This window comes from Chiloscyllium punctatum, chromosome 7 (assembly GCF_047496795.1).
Source record: "Chiloscyllium punctatum isolate Juve2018m chromosome 7, sChiPun1.3, whole genome shotgun sequence".
Lineage (NCBI taxonomy): Eukaryota > Metazoa > Chordata > Chondrichthyes > Orectolobiformes > Hemiscylliidae > Chiloscyllium > Chiloscyllium punctatum.
The window spans coordinates 129,035,035-129,055,934 of NC_092745.1; the positions used below are offsets into that span (position 1 = coordinate 129,035,035).

General features: G+C 44.2%; 2 protein-coding genes across 2 annotated transcripts in view; one reads left to right on the plus strand and one right to left on the minus strand.

Annotated features, from left to right (window-relative positions):
• ttll7 (tubulin tyrosine ligase-like family, member 7) overlaps positions 1-13,583 on the minus strand; it is a 401,618-nt gene extending 388,035 nt beyond the window's left edge. Inside the window, exon 1 of the mRNA XM_072574809.1 lies at positions 13,189-13,583. The gene's annotated coding sequence lies outside the window, so the exon portion shown is untranslated. The remainder of the gene's footprint in view (positions 1-13,188) is intronic.
• A 223-nt stretch (positions 13,584-13,806) lies between these two features.
• Positions 13,807-20,900, plus strand: part of prkacba (protein kinase, cAMP-dependent, catalytic, beta a) — a 184,219-nt gene continuing 177,125 nt past the window's right edge. Inside the window, exon 1 of the mRNA XM_072574811.1 lies at positions 13,807-14,361. Coding sequence (XP_072430912.1) covers positions 14,316-14,361 — 46 coding nt within the window. The 5' untranslated portion in view covers positions 13,807-14,315. The remainder of the gene's footprint in view (positions 14,362-20,900) is intronic.

Here is a 20,900-nt window from a genome sequence, read left to right on the forward strand (position 1 = left end):
TTGATAGGGATGTTAAGAAGGCATACAGTGTGTTAGCTTTTATTGGTAGAGGGATTGAGTTTTGGAGCTATGAGATCATGCTGCAGCTGTACAAAACTCTGGTGCAGCTGCACTTGGATGTTCTGGTTGCCTCATTATAGGAAGGATATGGAAGCATTGGAAAGGGTTCAGAGGTGTTTTACCAAGATGTTGCCTGTTATGGAGGGAAGGTCTTATGAGGAAAGGCTAAGGGACTTGAGGCTGTTTTCGTTTGAGAGAAGGTTGAGAGGTGACTTGATTGAGACATATAAGATAATCAGAGGGTTAGATCAGGTGGACAGGGAGAGCCTTTTTCCTCGGATGGTGATGGCTAACATGAGGGGACATAGCTTTAAATTAAGGGGTGATAGATATAGGACAGATGTCAGAGGTGGTTTCTTTACTCAGAGAGTAGTAGGGGCTTGGGAACGCACTGTCTGCAACAGTACAAGACTTGCCAACTTTAAGGACATTTAAGTGGTTATTGGATACACATTTGGACAAAAATGGAATAGTGTAGGTTAGATGGGCTTCAAATTGGTTCCACAGGTTGGCACAACATCAAGGGCCGAAGGACCTGTACTGTGCTATAATGTTCTATGTTCTGTGTTCTGACTGTATTACCAGGTTCCTGTGAGCATTGCAAGTGTGAACAATGGACAGCAGACATCTCAAATCCATACAGAAATATCACCAGTGGTGCCTCTACAAACTCCTGCAAATCCACTGGCAGCATCGGCTCTGTGTCCTTTCTCAAGCCAACATCCCCAATATTGAGGCATTGGTTATCGTCAAGCAGTTGGGTTGGGCAGGCTAATGCTTTTGCATGTCTGACAACTTGTTCAGAACAAACTCTCCAGTCCTTGCAAGCATTTACCATGATAACTACCTTCATAAAAATGCAACATCCCCACTGATTCTTGGAAATCTCCAACTCAAGATCAAGCATATCCAAAAATATCAACCATTTCAAGCCTTTACAACAGGAGACCAAGTACAATCTGCAGAACAATTGTCTCTCCATTTCAGTATCCATCCATCTATCTCTTCAAACACCAACTGTCCCACTTGCAATAGGATCCATCATTGAGTTGCTTAGACACCTCCAGGCCCACAACTCTGAAGTGGGACAAAGTCATCCTCAGTCCCAAGGGACCAGCCTAAGAAGTAGAAAAGAAAATGTGTCAGAACGTTATGGGTGCAAGTCTCATGCCAGAGGCTCAGGCATGAGATCTAAGCTGCTTCTTCAGAGCAGTAGTGAAGGAGTACCACCATATCTAAGAGGTATCTCTGAGTGAGAATAAAACCAAGCTTCACTTGCTCTCTCAATGATAATAAACGTGTTTACTCAGCTGTTTACATGGCTTTTCTGCTTGATTGTCATTCCCAATATTTATCCTTTGACCAACATCACTTATGTCAAATATTCAGCAAGTCTGGCAGCATAATTGGAGAGAGAAGCAAAGTTCATGTTACAATTCCACTGACCCTTCTTCTAAGAGGAGGAATTTCTGAAGAAGAGTCATTGGACTATGTTTGTCTCTCTCCACCATGCTGCCAGACCTGCTGAGTTTCTCCAGCAATTTCTGTTTTAGTTTCAGATTTCCAGCAGCCATAGTTCTTTATTTTATGTAAAATATGAACCGGTCATTATTGCGTTACTGTTTGTGCAACTTTGCTGTGGATGCTACGTTTCCTGCATTTCAACACTTCAAAAAATTTAACTGATATTTCAGCATTCTTGGGGTGGGGGAGTGCAAGGGTGGTGTCGCAAAGCTAGTTTGCCTTTCTTTCAATGTGACCTTAATTGTTTAGTTGTACCAGATACCACATCCAATTTCTCTGGTTTAGCATTTGCAGTCAAAGCTGAAACAACCTCATCCTGATTGTACACACTGAGCATTTTTTTTTAGAATTGCCGCTGGTCATGGCAGAAGAAAATCAATTTCAGTATGCTATTTTGAAAAGCAGACTCAGTTATTGGGGTTGATTAGAAATGGATATCAGCCACAATCTTTGCAAGATTGCCTTTCCACCAAATATAAATAGGAGAGTAGATTGTGAGGAGACGTTGATAGTCTACAAAACAATCTGGGTGTTATACACTTGAACATAAATGTTTTAGGACAGACTCCAAGTCTACACTTTAAGTGAAAGCTTTATTTCAGTTAGCCACACTCCATTAAACTCACATCCCCAACGATTACTAGTTCGCCGTATTCATACCAATTCGCACCCAAATAACGCCTTTCAGACCATATTTGATTAAAACAATACACAAGGTTACATGAGTGGACAAAAGTTGGCAAGTGGAGTATAACTTGGACATATATGATCTTGTCCACTTTGTCTGGCTTAAACTACGCAAGGCACCGGTCAGACAACACCTGGAATACTGCAAATAGACTTTGGCCCCTTATCTAAGGAAAGATATGCTGATTGGAGACAATCCACAGAAGGTTCACAAGGTTGATCTTGAGTAGGAAGGATGTCTTATGAAGAGATTTTTAAAAAATTCATTCATGGGATGTGGGCCACTGGCTAGGCCAGCATTTATTTCCTAGCCCTAATTGTCCAGTGGGCAGTTAAAAGTCAGCCATGTTGCTATGAGTCTTGTTGTGAGTATTGTTGGATCAGCCAACAACTGAACAGTGGAGCAGGCTTGAGAATCTGACTGGCCTTCTCCTGTTCTGATTCCTTTTGGTCTCATGATCATTTGCCTGTTAATTTCAGATTTTTATTGCATTCAAATTCTACCATCTGTGATGGTTGGTTGGGCCTGTACTTATTGGAATTCAGGAGAATGAGGTGATCTTATCTTAGATCATGAGGGGATGTGACAGGGTGGATGCTGAAAGCATGTTTCCCATTGTGGGACAGACAAGAAAAGCTTAAAAGTCAGGGTGTCTTCCATCTAGATGGAATTAAGGACAATGTTTGTTTCACTCAATGTGTTGTATGAATCTTTGAAACTCTCCTCACCAGACAGCAGTGCCAGTTGAATCATTGATCCTTTCAAGGCAGAGGTAGACAACTAATGGACTTATAATGTACCAATGGTTATGAGGGGTAAGGCGGGGGCTTCACCTCAACATTCGTAAGGTTGAGGCCACTCAGATTTGGCAAAGCAGACGCAAGGGGCTGAATGGATATTTGGATTTCTCCATGCTACAATTCACTTCATCAATCCTTTCAGGTGGAAGCAGCATAACACCTTTTAAAGTGTTTAGCAGTGCCCTAGCAAAAATTTATCCGTCAATCAACATTACTGAAAAGAGATCATATGCTCCTTTGTGACATTGTTTGTGGGAGGTTGCTGTATGTAAATGGTCATTCACATTTCCTACTCAACAACAGTGTTTACACTGCCAAGAAACATGCTATTGGCTGTAAGGTGCATTGGGCTCCCTTGTGATTGTGAAGCATGTGTAAATCTTTCACTAAAAAATCAGAACGACTTCAATGGGCCCAGTTCCCTAAATGTCTATGACCAGAAAAGAAACACAGTTAAAACAGGCACTTAAACTAAGTTGTTACAGTTCACTAGGAACACATGCTGCTGAACCCCACATGATTTTAATCCTGACAAGAACCCCCAGTTTGTTATGGACCAGGCCAGACCCCCTCAAAGTATTTTAAGAAGATAGCCTAGACCCTACCTTTTTCTAATTTTAAAGGCAAATGTGTAGTGCTGTGTTCCAGATGCAATCTGACTGGTCACATTACTTGACGTTAAGCAAAACACAATTTATTCAAACAATATAGTTATAGCACAACAAAAGAAAGCACTTAGAATAACTTAACTCTAGTGGAAAACTTAACTCTAGTGGAAAACTTAACATAATAAAAGATATATGACCTGTTAGTAAGTAACTGTTCCAAGATAGTAACATCCCATAAATACTTCTCTTGGTAAATTCAGAAATCAGATTTTCTCACATGCAGCACCCGCAATAAGAAGACAAGCCCCAGCTTCTAGCTATAACCAAGGAAGGGGAAAGAATAGCTTCTACCTCTTTAAAACTCCAGCAGCTTCTGCTCTGTTGAGTCTCCAACAGCAACTGCTTAAACTTAAAAAAAACTAAAAAACTAGACATCTTGGTCTGTAAGAGCTGGCTACACCCATCCCTGGCTGCTTATACTCATAGAGATGTACAGCACAGAAACAGACCCTTTGGTCCAACTCGTCCAGGCCGACCTGATATCCTAACATAATCTCGTCCCATTTGCCAGCACCTGGCCCATACCCCTCTAAATCCTTTCTATTCATATACCATCCAGATGCCTTTTAAATGTTATAATTGTACCAGTTTCCACCATTTCCTCTGGCAGCTCATTCCATACACACACTACCCTCTGGGTGGAAACGTTGCCCCTTAGGTCTCTTTTATATCTTTCCCCTCTCACTCTAAACCTATGCCCTCCAGTTCTGCCTCACAACTTGTTTATTTTATGGGGCTTCACTAGCCAGCTCGGTGCCTCAGTCTTAGACCCTCTCTTTGAAAAAAAAGGACAAAATAATCTCTTAAAAACACAGCATTGTCACACAGATAACTGGTAATAAAGCTTTACACTTCATATTTATTACAGAATTCTGTAAAAATTAATCTAGTCCCATTTGCTAGCACTAGACCCAATTCCCTTTAAACCCTTCCTATTCATGTACCCATCCAGATGCCTTTTAACTGTTGTAACTGTACCAGCCACCACCACTTCCTTTGACAGCCTGTTCCATACATCCACCACTCTCTGTGTGAAAAAGCTGCGCCTTAGGTAAGTTTTAAATCTTTCCCCTCTCAACTTAAATCTATGCTGTCCAGTTTTGGACTCCCCTACCCTGGGGAAAGGACATTTGGTATTCACCCTATCCATGACCTTCATGACTTTATAAACCTCTTGGTCATCTCGTGATAAGGAAAAGACAGTAGTGTAATGGCAATGTCACCATTCTAGTAATGCAGAAACCCTGGCTAATGTTCTGATGATGTGGGTTCAAATCTTACCATCATGGTTGGTACAATATAAATTAATTTTGGGGTCACACAATGGATCTGTATTTAGCACTGTTGCCTTACAGCACTAGGAATCCGTGTTTGATTCCAGCCTTGGGTGACTGCCTGTGTGTAGTTCGTATTTCCTCCATGTGTCTGTGTGGGTTTTCTCTGGGTGCTTCAGTTTCCTCCCACAGTTCAAAGATGACCAGGGTAGATGGATTGGACATGCTGAATTGCCGGTTGAGTAAATACAGGGTTACAGAAATAGAGTAGGGGTCTGGGTCTGGGTCTGGGTGGGCTGCTCTTTGTAGGTTCAGTGCTGACTTGATGGGCTGAATAGCCCCTTTCCAAGCTGTAAGGATTCTGTAATATTACCTTTATACCATTACCTCCTCAAATGAGACTTAAAATCAGAGTCATACAGAATGGAAACAGACTCTTCAGTCCAACCAGTCCACACCGACCACATTCCCAAACTAAACTCATCCCACTTGCCTGTACTTGGCCCGTATTCCTCCAAACCTCTTCTATTCATTCTTTATCCAAATGACTTTTAAACTTTGTAACTGTACCTGCATCCACCATTTTCTCTGGCAGTTCATTCCATACAAGAAGCACTCTCTGTATAAAAAAGTTGTCCCCATGTCCTTCTTAAATCTATCTCTTCTCACCTTAAAAATACACCCCTTAGTTTTGAACTCCCCTACCCGAGGGAAAAGACCCTTGTCACTCACTTATGATACTCCTCATGATTTTAAAAACCTCAATAATGTCACCCGTCAAGAGTGTGGTAGAAGAAAAGCACAGCAGGCCAGGCAGCATCCGTACACAAGAGAATTGACATTTCAGGCACCAGCCCTTCATCAGGAATAAGGCTTGTGGGCCAGGGGTCTGAGAGATAGATGGGAGGGAGTGGGGCTGTGGGGAACATAGCTGAGAATGCGATAGGTTGGTGAAAGTGGGGAGAAGGTAATAGGTCAGAGAGGAGGGTGGAACGGATAGATAGGAAAGACGATGGACAGCTCAAGAGGGCAGTGCCGATTTGGAGGCTAAGGATTGGAGTAAGGTGGATTGAGGGGAAATGAGGAAATTGGATTAATGTGGATTTCACCAGCTGAAAATCAGACATGTAATTCAGAATGCTTATGTACGTCGGAGACAAAGGGGATCGAGAGCCCGGATGGTGGACAGAGACAAAGGGGATCGAGAGCCCGGATCGTGGTCAGAGACAAAGGGGATCGGGAGCCTGGATGGTGGTCGGAGACAAAGGGATCGAGAGCCCAGATGGTGGTCAGAGACAAAGGGGATCGAGAGCCCGTATCGTGGTCGGAGACAAAGGGGATCGAGAGCCCGGATGGTGGACAGAGACAAAGGGGATCGGGAGTCTGGATGGTGGTCGGAGACAAAGGGATCGAGAGCCCAGATGGTGGTCAGAGACAAAGGGGATCGAGAGCCCAGATGGTGGTCAGAGACAAAGGGGATCGAGAGTCCGGATGGTGGTCAGAGACAAAGGGGATCGAGAGCCCGGATGGTGGACAGAGACAAAGGGGATCGAGAGCCCGGATGGTGGACAGAGACAAAGGGGATCGAAAGCCCGGATCGTGATCGGAGACAAAGGGGATCGAGAGCCCGGATGGTGGACAGAGACAAAGGGGATCGGGAGCCTGGATGGTAGTCGGAGACAAAGGGATCGAGAGCCCAGATGGTGGTCAGAGACAAAGGGATCGAGAGCCCAGATGGTGGTCAGAGACAAAGGGATCGAGAGCCCGGATGGTGGACAGAGACAAAGGGGATCGAGAGCCCGGATGGTGGACAGAGACAAAGGGGATCGAGAGCCCGGATGGTGGACAGAGACAAAGGGGATCGAGAGCCCGGATGGTGGACAGAAACAAAGGGGATCGAGAGCCCAGATGGTGGACAGAGACAAAGGGGATCGAGAGCCCCGATGGTGGTCAGGGACAAAGGAGATCGAGAGCCCGGATCATGGTCGGAGACAAAGGGGATCGGGAGCCTGGATGGTAGTCGGAGACAAAGGGGATCGAGAGCCCGGATGGTGGACAGAGACAAAGGGGATCGGGAGCCTGGATGGTAGTCGGAGACAAAGGGATCGAGAGCCCAGATGGTGGTCAGAGACAAAGGGATCGAGAGCCCAGATGGTGGTCAGAGACAAAGGGATCGAGAGCCCGGATGGTGGACAGAGACAAAGGGGATCGAGAGCCCGGATGGTGGACAGAGACAAAGGGGATCGAGAGCCCAGATGGTGGTCAGAGACAAAGGGATCGAGAGCCCGGATGGTGGACAGAGACAAAGGGGATCGAGAGCCCGGATGGTGGACAGAGACAAAGGGGATCGAGAGCCCAGATGGTGGACAGAGACAAAGGGGATCGAGAGCCCCGATGGTGGTCAGGGACAAAGGAGATCGAGAGCCCGGATCATGGTCGGAGACAAAGGGGATCGGGAGCCTGGATGGTAGTCGGAGACAAAGGGATCGAGAGCCCAGATGGTGGTCAGAGACAAAGGGATCGAGAGCCCAGATGGTGGTCAGAGACAAAGGGATCGAGAGCCCGGATGGTGGACAGAGACAAAGGGGATCGAGAGCCCGGATGGTGGACAGAGACAAAGGGGATCGAGAGCCCGGATGGTGGACAGAGACAAAGGGGATCGAGAGCCCGGATGGTGGACAGAAACAAAGGGGATCGAGAGCCCCGATGGTGGTCAGGGACAAAGGAGATCGAGAGCCCGGATCATGGTCGGAGACAAAGGGGATCGGGAGCCCGGATGGTGGTCGGAGACAAAGGGATCGAGAGCCCAGATGGTAGTCAGAGACAAAGGGGATCGAGAGCCCGGATGGTGGACAGAGACAAAGGGGATCGAGAGCCCGGATCGTGGACAGAGACAAAGGGGATCGAGAGCCCCGATGGTGGTCAGGGACAAAGGAGATCGAGAGCCCGGATCGTGGTCGGAGACAAAGGGGATCGGGAGCCTGGATGGTAGTCGGAGACAAAGGGATCGAGAGCCCAGATGGTAGTCAGAGACAAAGGGGTTCGAGAGCCCGGATGGTGGTCAGAGACAAAGGGATCGAGAGCCAGGATCATGGTCAGAGACAAAGGGGATCGAGAGCCCGGATGGTGGTCAGAGACAAAGGGGATCGAGAGCCCGGATGGTGGACAGAGACAAAGGGGATCGAGAGCCCGGATGGTGGACAGAGAGAAAGGGGATCGAGAGCCAGGATCATGGTCAGAGACAAAGGGGATCGAGAGCCCGGATCATGGTCAGAGACAAAGGGGATCGAGAGCCCGGATCGTGGACAGAGACAAAGGGGATCGAGAGCCCCGATGGTGGTCAGGGACAAAGGAGATCGAGAGCCCGGATTGTGGTCGGAGACAAAGAGGATCGGGAGCCTGGATGGTAGTCGGAGACAAAGGGATCGAGAGCCCAGATGGTAGTCAGAGACAAAGGGGTTCGAGAGCCCGGATAGTGGTCAGAGACAAAGGGGATCGAGAGCCAGGATCATGGTCAGAGACAAAGGGGATCGAGAGCCCGGATGGTGGTCAGAGACAAAAGGGATCGAGAGCCTGGATGGTGGACAGAGACAAAGGGGATCGAGAGCCCGGATGGTGGACAGAGACAAAGGGGATCGAGAACCAGGATCATGGTCAGAGACAAAGGGGATCGAGAGCCCGGATCATGGTCAGAGACAAAGGGGATCGAGAGTCCGGATGGTGGTCGGGGATCGAGAGTCCGGATGGTGGTCGGAGACAAAGGGGATCGAGAGCCCAGATGGTGGTCGGGGATCGAGAGTCCGGATGGTGGTCGGAGACAATGGGGATTGAGAGCCCCGATGGTGGACAGAGACAATGGGGATTGAGAGCCCCGATGGTGGACAGACACAATGGGGATTGAGAGCCCCGATGGTGGTCGGAGACAAAGGGGATCGAGAGCCCGGATGGTGGTCGGAGACAAAGGGGATCGAGAGCCCGGATGGTGGACAGAGACAAAGGGGATCGAGAGCCCGGATGGTGGACAGAGACAAAGGGGATCGAGAGCCCGGATGGTGGTCGGCAGTGAGGGAGTCAGTCCAGCACAGGGGAGAGCAGGCCTAATGCAGGGGACAACGAGCCATTGCATGAAGTAACTGTCGGCCCATGGCTATAGAGGGACTGTAATGTTGAACTTTTAACTGTATTTCTTTGCTTTTCTGCAGAATACTTAAGTACGCTTGTAACTAATATAGCACTGTGAATGGTGACTTCTTACACTTTTCATTGTACTCCTGCACGTGAGTACACATGACAATAAAACTAATTCTAATTCCAAAGCCCGAGAAGATCATAGGGCTACCTTCTCATAGGAGAGATAGGCAACTGGTGGTGGGTTAACCTGAGGTTGAGAAAGACGGACCTGTGTGATAACCTCAAGCAGATGTGGGAATTGAAGTCTTGCTGTTGCATCTCTCTGAAGTGCAAACCAGCTGTCCATCCAACTGAGCTAAATGTTGACCCTGCAAAAATATTGGGTGCCCTTGGTAAACTCCTTCCCAACCCACACAAATATCCTGGAATAAGAATTTTGTGCAACAGCATGGATGACAATTCTGCATTGAAAATTTCAGAGTTATCTCACATGAAAAAGTAAAATGTTTTGATATTTATTGCATATCCTCAATACTTGAGATTTTTCAAAGGAAAAGTACTGGGAGAAATGCACTTTATAATCTGTTGGATGGTTTACGTGATGCTATCCTGTGTATTCCTACTACTGTTACTAGATAATTTCATTCACGTTTTACACAGCGAATAATCATTGGTAGAGTGCAGTAGATTAAATTACATTCTTTGGTATAATTTAGAATCCCAACAGTGCAGATAAAGGCCATTCAGCCCATCAAGTTAGCATCAACTTTCCAAAGAATATCCCACCCTATCCCCATATTCACCATAGTTAACCCAGTTCGCCTGCATACTACATGGCAATTTAGCATGGCCAATCCACCCAAACTGCACATCTTTGGACTGTGGGAGAAAACCCACACAGACACAGAGCTCACTCAAATTCCACACACAATCACCCAAGGCTGGAATCAAACTCAGTCCCTGGGCACTGCAAGGCAGCAGAGCTAACCACTGAGCCACTGTGCTACCCAATAATTGGATTGCCGTTTTGGAATAGTTAAGTAGATATACAAATTTGCAACACTCTTGCATTAACAAAATGAGGAATATAAAATGAGATTTTGGGAAAGGCTGCAATGTACACACTCAGATGTCCATTTGTCCATATATGTGAACATATATCACTCGATCCAGACCTTTCATCCTACTTCTGAATTGTTTGTTTACTTATATATCATGACAAATATATAGTTCCACGTTTTTGTCATCCTGACACCAATTTTAAAATGTTGTTCTGCCAAGTTTGCCTAGCAGCAATACCAGCCCTGATTTGGAGAAATTCCAGACAGTGACAGATGAAAAGTGCACAAGCAGAGTCCCTCAGAGATGCAAACAATGCACAAGATGACCCAGAGTAAACTGACACTGATCATTGTGGACTGGGCCAGAACGTTCAACAAATGTTAAAGCTGACAACTTTCAAAGTTCTAAACCTCAAGAGAACACAGATAGAAGATAATCATACCATTATTTGAAAAATAAGAACCTTACTCTTTGTCAGAAGTTTGTACTTTCAAATAAATCTGTTGGATTGTAACCTGGTATTGTGTGATTTTTAACTTTATCAGAAGGAACATGATTTTTTTAGAAGAAGCGAATGTGAACATCGGGCTGGCAGGTAACAGATCTTTCTAATCAAAAGTTATGATCTAGGAATTGGATGTTGGAGATGTAGTGTTTGGGAAATCAATCATTCAGTTCAGGACTTCTTATCATCTTTTTTTCTTGAAAACTATTTAATAAGGAATTGTGTAAAGATTGCACTTTCAAATAAAGCTTGGTTTATAAAGCACTAACTGCAACTTTATCACAGGGTGGTTTGTGGTGGGAAATGATAAGGTTGTGGAAACATTTATCTCATCTTAGATGAGCAAACAAGACACAGAATTCCTCATACATGTAACACCAGAATGATAAGCCTTTTAAGAATTACCCTTAGCAGAAAGATAGACAGACACTTTGATTGATAGCTCAATGGACGAATTGTTCAGTGATGGAGGGTTTGGAGTTACGAGTCTTTGGTTTTCATTGAATGTAGGGGAAGTTGGTGGGGAGGCAAGATGATGCAGAGAGTGAGAGTGAGGCAGAAACTTGTGGTGAACCAGTCAGCCAGCTAGTTTAAAAGAAATTATTGGAAAGCAAAGGGAAACTTTCATATCTTAAGCCTGTGGGATGTTTGACCTGACAAGGGAGGAGAATCTATTAAATTTCTTTAGTGTATACCCATGATGTGGGTGAGCATTTGTGGATGTAGGTTTGCTTGCTGAGCTGGAAGGTTCAATTCCAGACGTTTCGTCACCCTACTAAGTAACATCTTCAGTGGACCTCCAGTCAAAGCACTGCTGATAATTCCTGCTTTCTATTTATATGTTTGTTTCTTTAGGTTGGTGAGGTCATTTCCTGTGGTGATGTCATTTCTGGTTCTTTTTCTCAGGGGGTGGTAGATGGGGTCTAACTCGATGTGCTTGTTGATAAGAGTTCCGGTTGGAATACCATGCTTCCAGGATATGGAGATGCCGGTGTTGGACTCTAATCTGGCACTGTCTAGTCTGGAACCCTGCAGTACTTCCCATCTTCTCTGTTTCAGCTCTGCATCGATATTCGTTCATATTACTTTTTGTTAGCTGTTTGTCCAGTTTAGATACCACCATTCCCATTTTTGTTTTCCAATCGGAAAATCATGTGTCCATCAGGCATGTGACTGACACAAGCCAAAGTGAGTTGTTTGCTTTGTGTGCCAAATGTACTTGAACTCTGGTCATAATTTGGAGATGCCGGTGTTGGACTGGGGTGTACAAAGTTAAAAATCACACAACACCAGGTTATAGTCCAACAGGTTTAATGGAAGCACTAGCTTTCACAACCACTACAACCACCTGATGAAGGAGCAGCGCTCTGAAAGCTAGTGCTTCCAAATAGACTTGCTGGACTATAACCTGGTGTTGTGTGATTTTTAACATTATGCTTCTAGGAATTCTCAAGCGTGTCTCTGTTTGGCTTGTCCTAGGATGGGATGTGTTGTCCCAGTCAAAGTGGTGTCCTTCGTTATCTGTATGTAAGGATACTAGTGAGAGAGGGTCAATTCCATGTCACAATGAAGTTTGGGGAAATGAATTGCAAAGAATCACAACTCTCTATAAACACCTCTAAGTCTCCTTTTGAAATGAGATGCCAAACAGTAATTCCTACTTCTAATCTCTCCCATAACACAGAATCCACATTGTTGAATGTCCTCAGGACATCAAATGATATGGGATAAAAGTAGGAACAGATTGTTGAGTTGGATGATTAATCACCCTTTCCTGATGAAGGGCTTTTGCCCGAAATGTCGATTTTCCTGCTCCTCGCATGGTGCCTGACCTGCTGTGCTTTTCCAGCAACACACACTCATCTTGACTATAATGTGTAGTAGTTAAGGTTGGAACAGTTGAATGCCTTACTCCTATTTACTATGTTTCATACTTTTTAATAAAATCTATTATTATTCACAACACCTTCTGTGCCCTTTAACGGTTTAATTTGAACTGCCCGAGTTTATTTTTGTGGAGGCATTAATGTGTAAGTTCACTGTGGAAGGAGATTGGAGCGGATCCATGGAGGCGGAGAAGGACGACGACGACGACGAGGTGGGGGGGTGCCCAGGGAAATCACAGCCGCTAGATGCCGACAGGGAATTAACATCAAAGCTAACGTTTCAATTCTAGATGACACTTCATCAGAGAACTGTGTGAGGAGCCGCTTTAAGAGAACCTGGTGGGGCCCACAGTCAACTCACACACCGGAAGTGGCCCCGTCACACCAGTCGCGCGGGGCGGGGAATACGTGAAAGTAGTTCCAGTAACGGCCGTTAACGTGGAAACAACAGTGATCCGCCCGCAGTCCGTGTCTCATTAGACAAAATAGTGCGACAATCTCTCCTCAGCAGAAGCCCGAACTATAACAACAGCAACCACCTTGACAAATAAAACAAATAAAAACTTTTCAGCCCTCGGGAATAAACTGACCTGAACGTAAACAATGTTGATCCACAATCACTGTGTGACCTTCATCGTAGGTTTGTTTGTTGTGTTTTTATTGGGGCGGGGTAACCGCCAGAGGTCCCGCCCCAGGCGGGATCGATGATCACGTGGCCGACGCGTTACCTCGCCCCATGTAGTGACGTCACACTAAACGCCGCGCCCACACACGCATGCGTAACATCTCCAAATCATACCATCCCATGCACTCTTTCCCCGCTCGCGCACGGGTCGTCGCCGCGCGCCTCAGCCACCCAGCAGTCGCGTGACGCTCCGCCCCGTTTCCCGCCTTCCCTGTGACATCAAGCTGCGCACACCGCGTCGTGACGTCGGTGCCTATTAAAAGCAAGACGACCTCCGCGCTGTTGAGACGTTAGCCCGCGATTTCGCCGCGTGACGTTATGACGTATTAACGTAACGGCGCCCAACGCGTATTGTACCCTCCCCTTTGCAAGCTCTCCCCCTCCTGAAACCGACCCGCTCAAGACGTCACGACGTGCTGGCGTTGTCCCGCCCCCACCACCCCAAACGTCTGACATCATCACGCACGGCACGCCGTCTCCAGAGAGAGCAATCAAGTGTGTGTGGTTGCGCGCGCGGGGCCGCTTTGTTCGTCACTTCCGGCATCATCAAGTTGGGTTGCGGTGGGTTGAAGTGGCCGTTGCCGCCGTCAGAGAGAAACCGAAGACGGTGGTGGCGGAGGAGAAGGACGACGACGAGGTTGGGGGGGGGGGAACCCAGGGAAATCACAGCCGCTAGATGCCGACAGGGGATTAACATCAATCTAGTCTGTGTGTCAGTCAGTCAGTCAGCCGGGAGGCGGAGGCCTGCCTCTGTGTGTGTGAGAGGGAGGGAGGGAGAGAGCGAGCCCGGGGTCGGCCGGAGCGGCGCCTCCTCCCGGACGGAGAGAGGGAGATTCACTCCTTCCTGAAGAAGCAGGAGAACATCAGGGAGGAGGAGTGGAGGGGGGAATAAAATCACGAGAGTGAGCCCCCCCCAAGGCCCAGGCCCTAAAGCCCTCACACAGACACACACACACACACACAGAGACAGACGGACAGGACAAAGCTTTAGCCGCCGAGTTCCCCTCCCTCTCCCTCAGTGTCTTCCGAAGGATGGGAAACGCTGCGACCGCCAAAAAAGGCAACGAGATCGAGAGCGGTGAGTGTCATTGCAGAGACTGTGGGGGATGTTGTGGGGGAGCGGGAGAGCCTCAGGCTCATTCATTCAGTTCCGGGCCTAGTGCCCCCCTGCAGCTTCTCACTGTAGATCTGTCTGTGTGTTCTTTCCCCCCTTTTCCTCTCAAACAGTCCCCGATGTGACCATGATTCCCTCCCAGACCCCCTTGTCCTGCCTTAATACCGCCTCATTAAAACAATTAACTTGCAAACTCTCCCTCTTCCTCCCGAGCCCCCTTCAGCTTGTGATTGTGTGTGTGTTTATGTGTGTGTGGAGGGAACAGAGTTGTAGAATGAGAAAAATAACAACCTGCTGTTTTCGAAAGGTATTTGTTTTGTTCTGTAGGCCTTCTCTTGTAAGAGTTTTACCTGGTATTTCGTTGAAACATGTACCTTCTCTCACCCCGTCCCGCCTCCCCCCCCCCCCCCCCACACACTCGTTTGTAGGCAATTTTTTTTTGTTTTTAATAGTTCAGTTAAAAGCATGACATGAGTTCAATACGAGTTGTGTAAATTATCACCCTCCTCTACTCCTCCGCTTCTCTTCTCTCTTTCCCCCCCCCCGGGGGTGGATGTAATTTTTAAAGAATTTATACAGATTTTCAAATATTACTCGCATTTTGAGGTCAGGGATGGTTATATTTTTGCACTATAAGTTGTCAATTTAGGCAAGATTAAGTCAGCATACTGCTGTCAGCCTATTTTTGACACCTGCGGACAGCTAGGAAATCAGCAGTCACTTGCAAACTGCAAAACTATTTGAGGTGGTAATAGCCATGTTCAAAGAGTGGTTTTCTGAATGATGTTACCTGAAAGCTTATTTTCTTGTTCTGGCTGGAAGTTAATTACTTGCTTGTGAAGTTTGAATTATTAACACTGAATAGTTATGATGAAACTATATACTGTGTTTAATATATTTGTAACAATTTATCTTGAGCAATAGGTTACAATTGCTCAAGTGCCATTTTTAGAATATTTGTGGTACAACATTGAGTTTCCTTTTGCTACATGTTATCTGTGCAGTAATCTTAATTCCAGAGGCAAGAGAGTAGCTGTTAAAAGTGGCAACCTAATTTCAGAGTATGGTTTTGTGACCTCAATCTATGGCTTTAATTTGGTGATGAGTTGTAATCTTTGACATTTTTCATGATAACTTGTTTTATTGTTAGGGTTTGAGGAGTAATTAATTTTGTTTATCAGCTTTATTATTATATAATCTTGTTAATGATCTATTTCATGACAAATTTGCAAAATTACAAATTGTGATATTTGAGGTCAGAAAAGTAATTTTGTAATTTTTATGCTTCTGTTACTAAAATTATTCAAAATTTTAACCTGTTTGACATTTCATTGACATATTAACAGTACTTTGAAAGAGAACTCTCATTGTAGTTTTTTTAACAAGCTTTTTGTTTTGCACTGTTTACTGGCTGATTTATGATTGTTTACTGAAAATAGCAGTGATTCTGGCTGAGACATTGATCTGCTTGTGAGGATATTATCATGCATATAGTGCATGGAGCATCCTAGCCGTTGGTTGTCAACACCATTTTTGTTGATGTAGCAAACAATGCAATGAGAACAAAATGAAGACAATTTGCTACTATACTGAGGCAATACATTGCAGATGGTAATTCCCAGATAGTAAGCTCTCATAGAATTTCAGTTGTTATAAAATGGGGAGGGGGTTTGGTTTGGTGTGATCTATGGCTTTTTATGTTATTCTTTATTCTGCATGGAGCAATTTGTATTTCTACGTCCAATCAAAATTATTTGGTAAATACATGCAAGGATTTAAAGATATATAGGTCTGAGCGTGATTGAATGAGTAATAGCTGTAGTATTCCTGAATAGCATCATAATAGCATAGTAGCTGCGCCTTCTGGGCTTCTTGGTTATTTGTAGCTGCAGGAATATATAGTGGGAATTTCCTCTTAGGTTTTACCAATTGGTTGCTGTAACCTTGGCAGAAACCCATTTTAGACATCGAATCAGTTTATGCTGAAGTTACAGTAGCCAATGGGGAGAAGTGCCAAAAAGGATTCAGAAAAAATATTTACAGAAACGTTGCCAGGGTTGGAGGGCTTGAGCTATCGGAGACGCTGAATAGATTAGGACTGTTTTTTTTCTCTGGAGAGTCGGAAGCTGAGGAGTGACCTTATAGAACTTTATAAAATCATGAGACAATGGTTAGGGTAAATAGACAAGGTCTTTTCCCTCTGATGGGGGACTCCAAGACCAGAGGGCGTAGGTTTAATCGGAAGAGATTTGAGGGGGGACCTAAAGGGCAACTTTTTCATGCCAAAGATGATGTATGTGTGGAATGAGCTGCCAGAGGAGGTGCTGGAGGCTGGTGCAACATTTAAAAGGCATGGCCATATGAATAGGAATAGTTTAGAGGGATATGGGCTAAATGCTGATTAATGGGAATAGATTTATCTAGGATATTTGATTGGCATGGTCAAGTTGGACTGATGGGTCTCTTTCCACGCTGTATATCTGTGACTGTAAAATTCGTTGTGATTGAAGACTGGAATTAGGCTAATCAGCCCACCAGGTCTGCTCCACTCAGATGATGAACCATTTTTACCTCATGATCTTGAACAGCATTAAAAATATAGTAGTTACCAGCACCCTTTAGGTTGTTGACTGATTGGACATTAGTTACCTTATCTTGGAGTTTGATCCCTGTGTCCACTGTTGAGATAATTTGTTTTTTTGAAATTTTGACCTTGCTGAGAGACTTTTGAAGTTGGAGCTTGTCTTGTAGACTTTGGCTCATGGGACTTGTTTTACTTCAAATAAAACTCTATTTATAGCTTTCACGTCATGGTTTCCCTCAATTTTATTTTCTACAGCGCAAAAATAAGTGTATTTGCTTGAATCTTCCTTTGTGACAGCTTGTCTGTAGCCTGGAATCAGCTCTGCTGCATGCTTCTGAATAAATTGGTGTCCCTTTTTGAAGTAGGACCCCAATCTGCAAAGCATTATCTGGAATTGGTCTCATTTTAGGCCTATCCGCTATATATATGCTGTCCAGAAGAATTTGTCAGCACACTGTTTAGCTTAAATACTACTTCCCTCTGACCAGATGCTTTCAAGATATGATTAATCACTTGCCAATCCTTTTCATCCTGTCCAATCTCAAAATAAAAACCTTTCAGTACTAAAGAGTTTGCTGTTGGCTCTTCCAACATGTATTACCTTACATTTATAGTCAGATTAAAATCCTTGTATTGTATCTCGACTCGGTTGCATGTGTGATCAAGGCCTTTCTGAAGATGCTGTTCGTTGGAATTATATAAGGCTTCAGAAAAGTGACATTAAAGAGCAACAACAGATTTGCAAATTGAGTGACTGGTATATCTATCAAAAAAGACCTCCAGCTTGAACAAAACTGTTAAATGGTTTAAAAACAAAATATTATGGATGCTGGTAATTTGACATAAAAACGGAAAATTTAGTAATTACTCAGCAAGTCAGACAGCATCTGGGAAGAGTGGCAGAGTTAAAATTTCAATTCATAGTCTTTTGATAATACGGGAAGGAGATTTTTCAGAGGTTTTGAACACCAGGCAGGAAAAATAGGAGAGGTCCAAAAAGGTGTATAAGGGGATTTTATATTGCAAATATTTGATACATGACAAAGTGAGGTGATAATGGATTAAGAAAAGAAACAAAGGATGAGTCAAGAAGAAAAAAAATACGAAAAGTACTGGAGGAATTCAGCAGGTCTGTCAGCACCTGTGGAGAGAAAGCAGAGTTAGCATTTCCAAGTTAAAATGACTTATTGATTCTAAAGAAGAGTTATATTGGGCAGCACGATGGCTCAGTGGTTCACACTGCTGCCTCACAGCACTAAGGGCCCAGGTTTGATTTCAGCCTCTGACGACTGTCTGTGTGGAGTTTGCTCCCTGTGTCTGCGTGAATTTCCACCAGGTGCTCTGGTTTCCTCCCACAGCCCAAAGATGCGCACCTTAGGTCAGTTGACCATGCTAAATTGTCCATAGGGATGTGTAGGCTAAGTGCATTAATCAGAGGCAAATATCGGATAGGGAAAGGTCTGCGTGGGTTATTCTTTGGAGGGACCGTGCAGACTTGTTGGGCTAAAAGGCTGGTTTCTACGCTGCAGGGATTTGAATTCTAATTATAATTCAAAATGTTACCATTGTTTTCATTTTGGATTTCCAACATCAGCTCTTTGTTTTTATATATTGTAGAGAGGGTATGAATAGCAATAGCTAAACTTTCACATACAGTTGACAGTGAGAAAAATTCTGAACCTCAAAGACTTTTTGACCCAGAATTGGAAAAAGGCAGAGGATTAGAATGTTAACAAGGGGCTACAAATAAAATTGCATGTATGAAGGTGGACAAATTAATTGAAGCATTCCTAAAAAGGAGGCAGTTGTGGCTATGATCAACTGGTACTGTGTTCTATCCAGATATTTTCTAATCATCCTGTTTAGAGATGTTGTTACACACCTCTGGAGTAGATGGGACCTGGACCACCAACTTTTCGATAAGGGCTGAATGGTCTGACCAGTTGCGCCACAGAAACTGAAACCAAGTTTGGGGACTTGGTCATTTGTTACCTTGGTCTACTTGACTGCAATTTTAGATATTTTCTAGTCATCCTGTTCAGAGATGTCATCACATACCTCCAGAGCAAGTAGAACATGAACCTGCAGGTCCTTCAGAGGTAGGAACATTACCACTGTACTTTAAGAACTATATATGTTGCATCTGAGCTCTACGTGGCTTATTGACAGCAAATGTTCTTACAAATGGTGGCACAGCTCTACCTCTAGTTTATAACTCATTACAGTTGCTGGATTGTAACGATGTCTGAAATGTAGTCTGTCACACTTTGATAGGTGCAGCTTCGTGTATGATTGTAGTTTGGCTTGCCTTTTTTTTATTTTGATCAACCTGTTCCACATGTTATGTCACATCTCTGGGGCTGGTGAGAATTGAACTCACCTGCTGAATCAGAGATAGGGACACTAGCACTGTGCCTCAAGACTTTTAGCTTTGTCTTTTTTATTGCAATGAGTTTTTGATAGTTCGGTTGCTTCAGAAGATTAAACAGGATATGGTAGTTAGGCTTTCACACACTTATGTCATTAAGTTTCCAAACCTGCAACGTTGCTAGTTACCTATTAAAGCAATATATGTTTGTCCTGTTCTGCCAACTCAGAAAACCCCAGTTTGAGGGCCAATTTATGGATGTGTGCCTATCACCTTGCCTTGCTACATTTTGCAGCTTAATCTCTTACAGGGCAACCTTGATTATCTAAACATCGATTATCCGAATTTTGAATTATCTGAACAAGATCTCAAGGTCCCGATGCTTGGGTAAGCTGTATTATACGAACATTTGATTATCCAAATATTTGATTATTTGAACAAAATACTGCCTGCCCGTGTCATTCGGATAATTGAGGTTGCCTTGTATTTTCTGTTCTACATAATTACATAGGGGAACTCAAAGTGCTTGGAACTGGTTTAAAAGCAAGAAAGTTAATTTGAAGGGTTTACAGTTTTATGCACATCTTTCAACAAGGTTTTCTGTCTTGGTTTTTTGCCTGCTGGAAATGTTTTGTGTGTGTCTGTAAGGAGGCAACAGTAGGAAGTTGCCCGATTAAGTGTAATGTTGAGAAGGTCCAAGAAGGCTCATGAGTTTTCCTTAAGTTGATGTTGGAGAGATAGAAAACAAGATTTTTGTCTCATCAGTCTGACGCAGCAAGGTGCTCAGATGAAATGTCAGTTTATGCTCTGTTAAAAACCACTCTTAAGGTTTACAACAGCAACTAAGAAAGCATCAATGCATGATGCAATGTTCAAAACTTAAGGTTTGCATGTGTAATCTGTACCAAACAGTAAGTCTTAGTCATTGAAAGATCTTAATTAATTCACCATTGTCATAGAGAGTCATGAAGACATAGTTCATGGAAACAGACCCTGCAGCTCAACTCATGCATGCTGACCAGGATTCCTAAACTGAACTAGTCTCATTTGCCTGCGTATGCTCATTGTTTATAATATGTTACTAGCTACAGGCTGATGAGACTGTACCATCTCTTCTTTTGGGTGGAGGCTAAGGATTTCACAGCATTATTCAAAGAAATGCAGGCGGTTTTATGATGTCTTGCTGTCATTCCTGTCTGCCTGAATAGTGGTAAAGCAATTAACTGATTTTTATTGCCTCTACTAATCTTTATTGCAAGGGAGTTGGAATATAAAAGTGTAGAAGCCTTGCAACAAGTTTCGGAGCAACTACACCCAATGTATATAGTTCTGCTCTCCTTAAGCAGGTGCACATTTAGAAGCAGTTTATAGAAGATTCATTAAAGATCAGTAGTTGGGGAATATGCTAGCATAAATTAAGGATTGGTTAACAGGCAAAAAATAGAATGGGGCAAGTGGGTCATTCTCAAATTGGCAGACTGACTAGTGTGGTTCTGCAACCATCACATTTGGGGCCCCAGCTATTTTCAATCTGTCAAATGTAATGTCTCC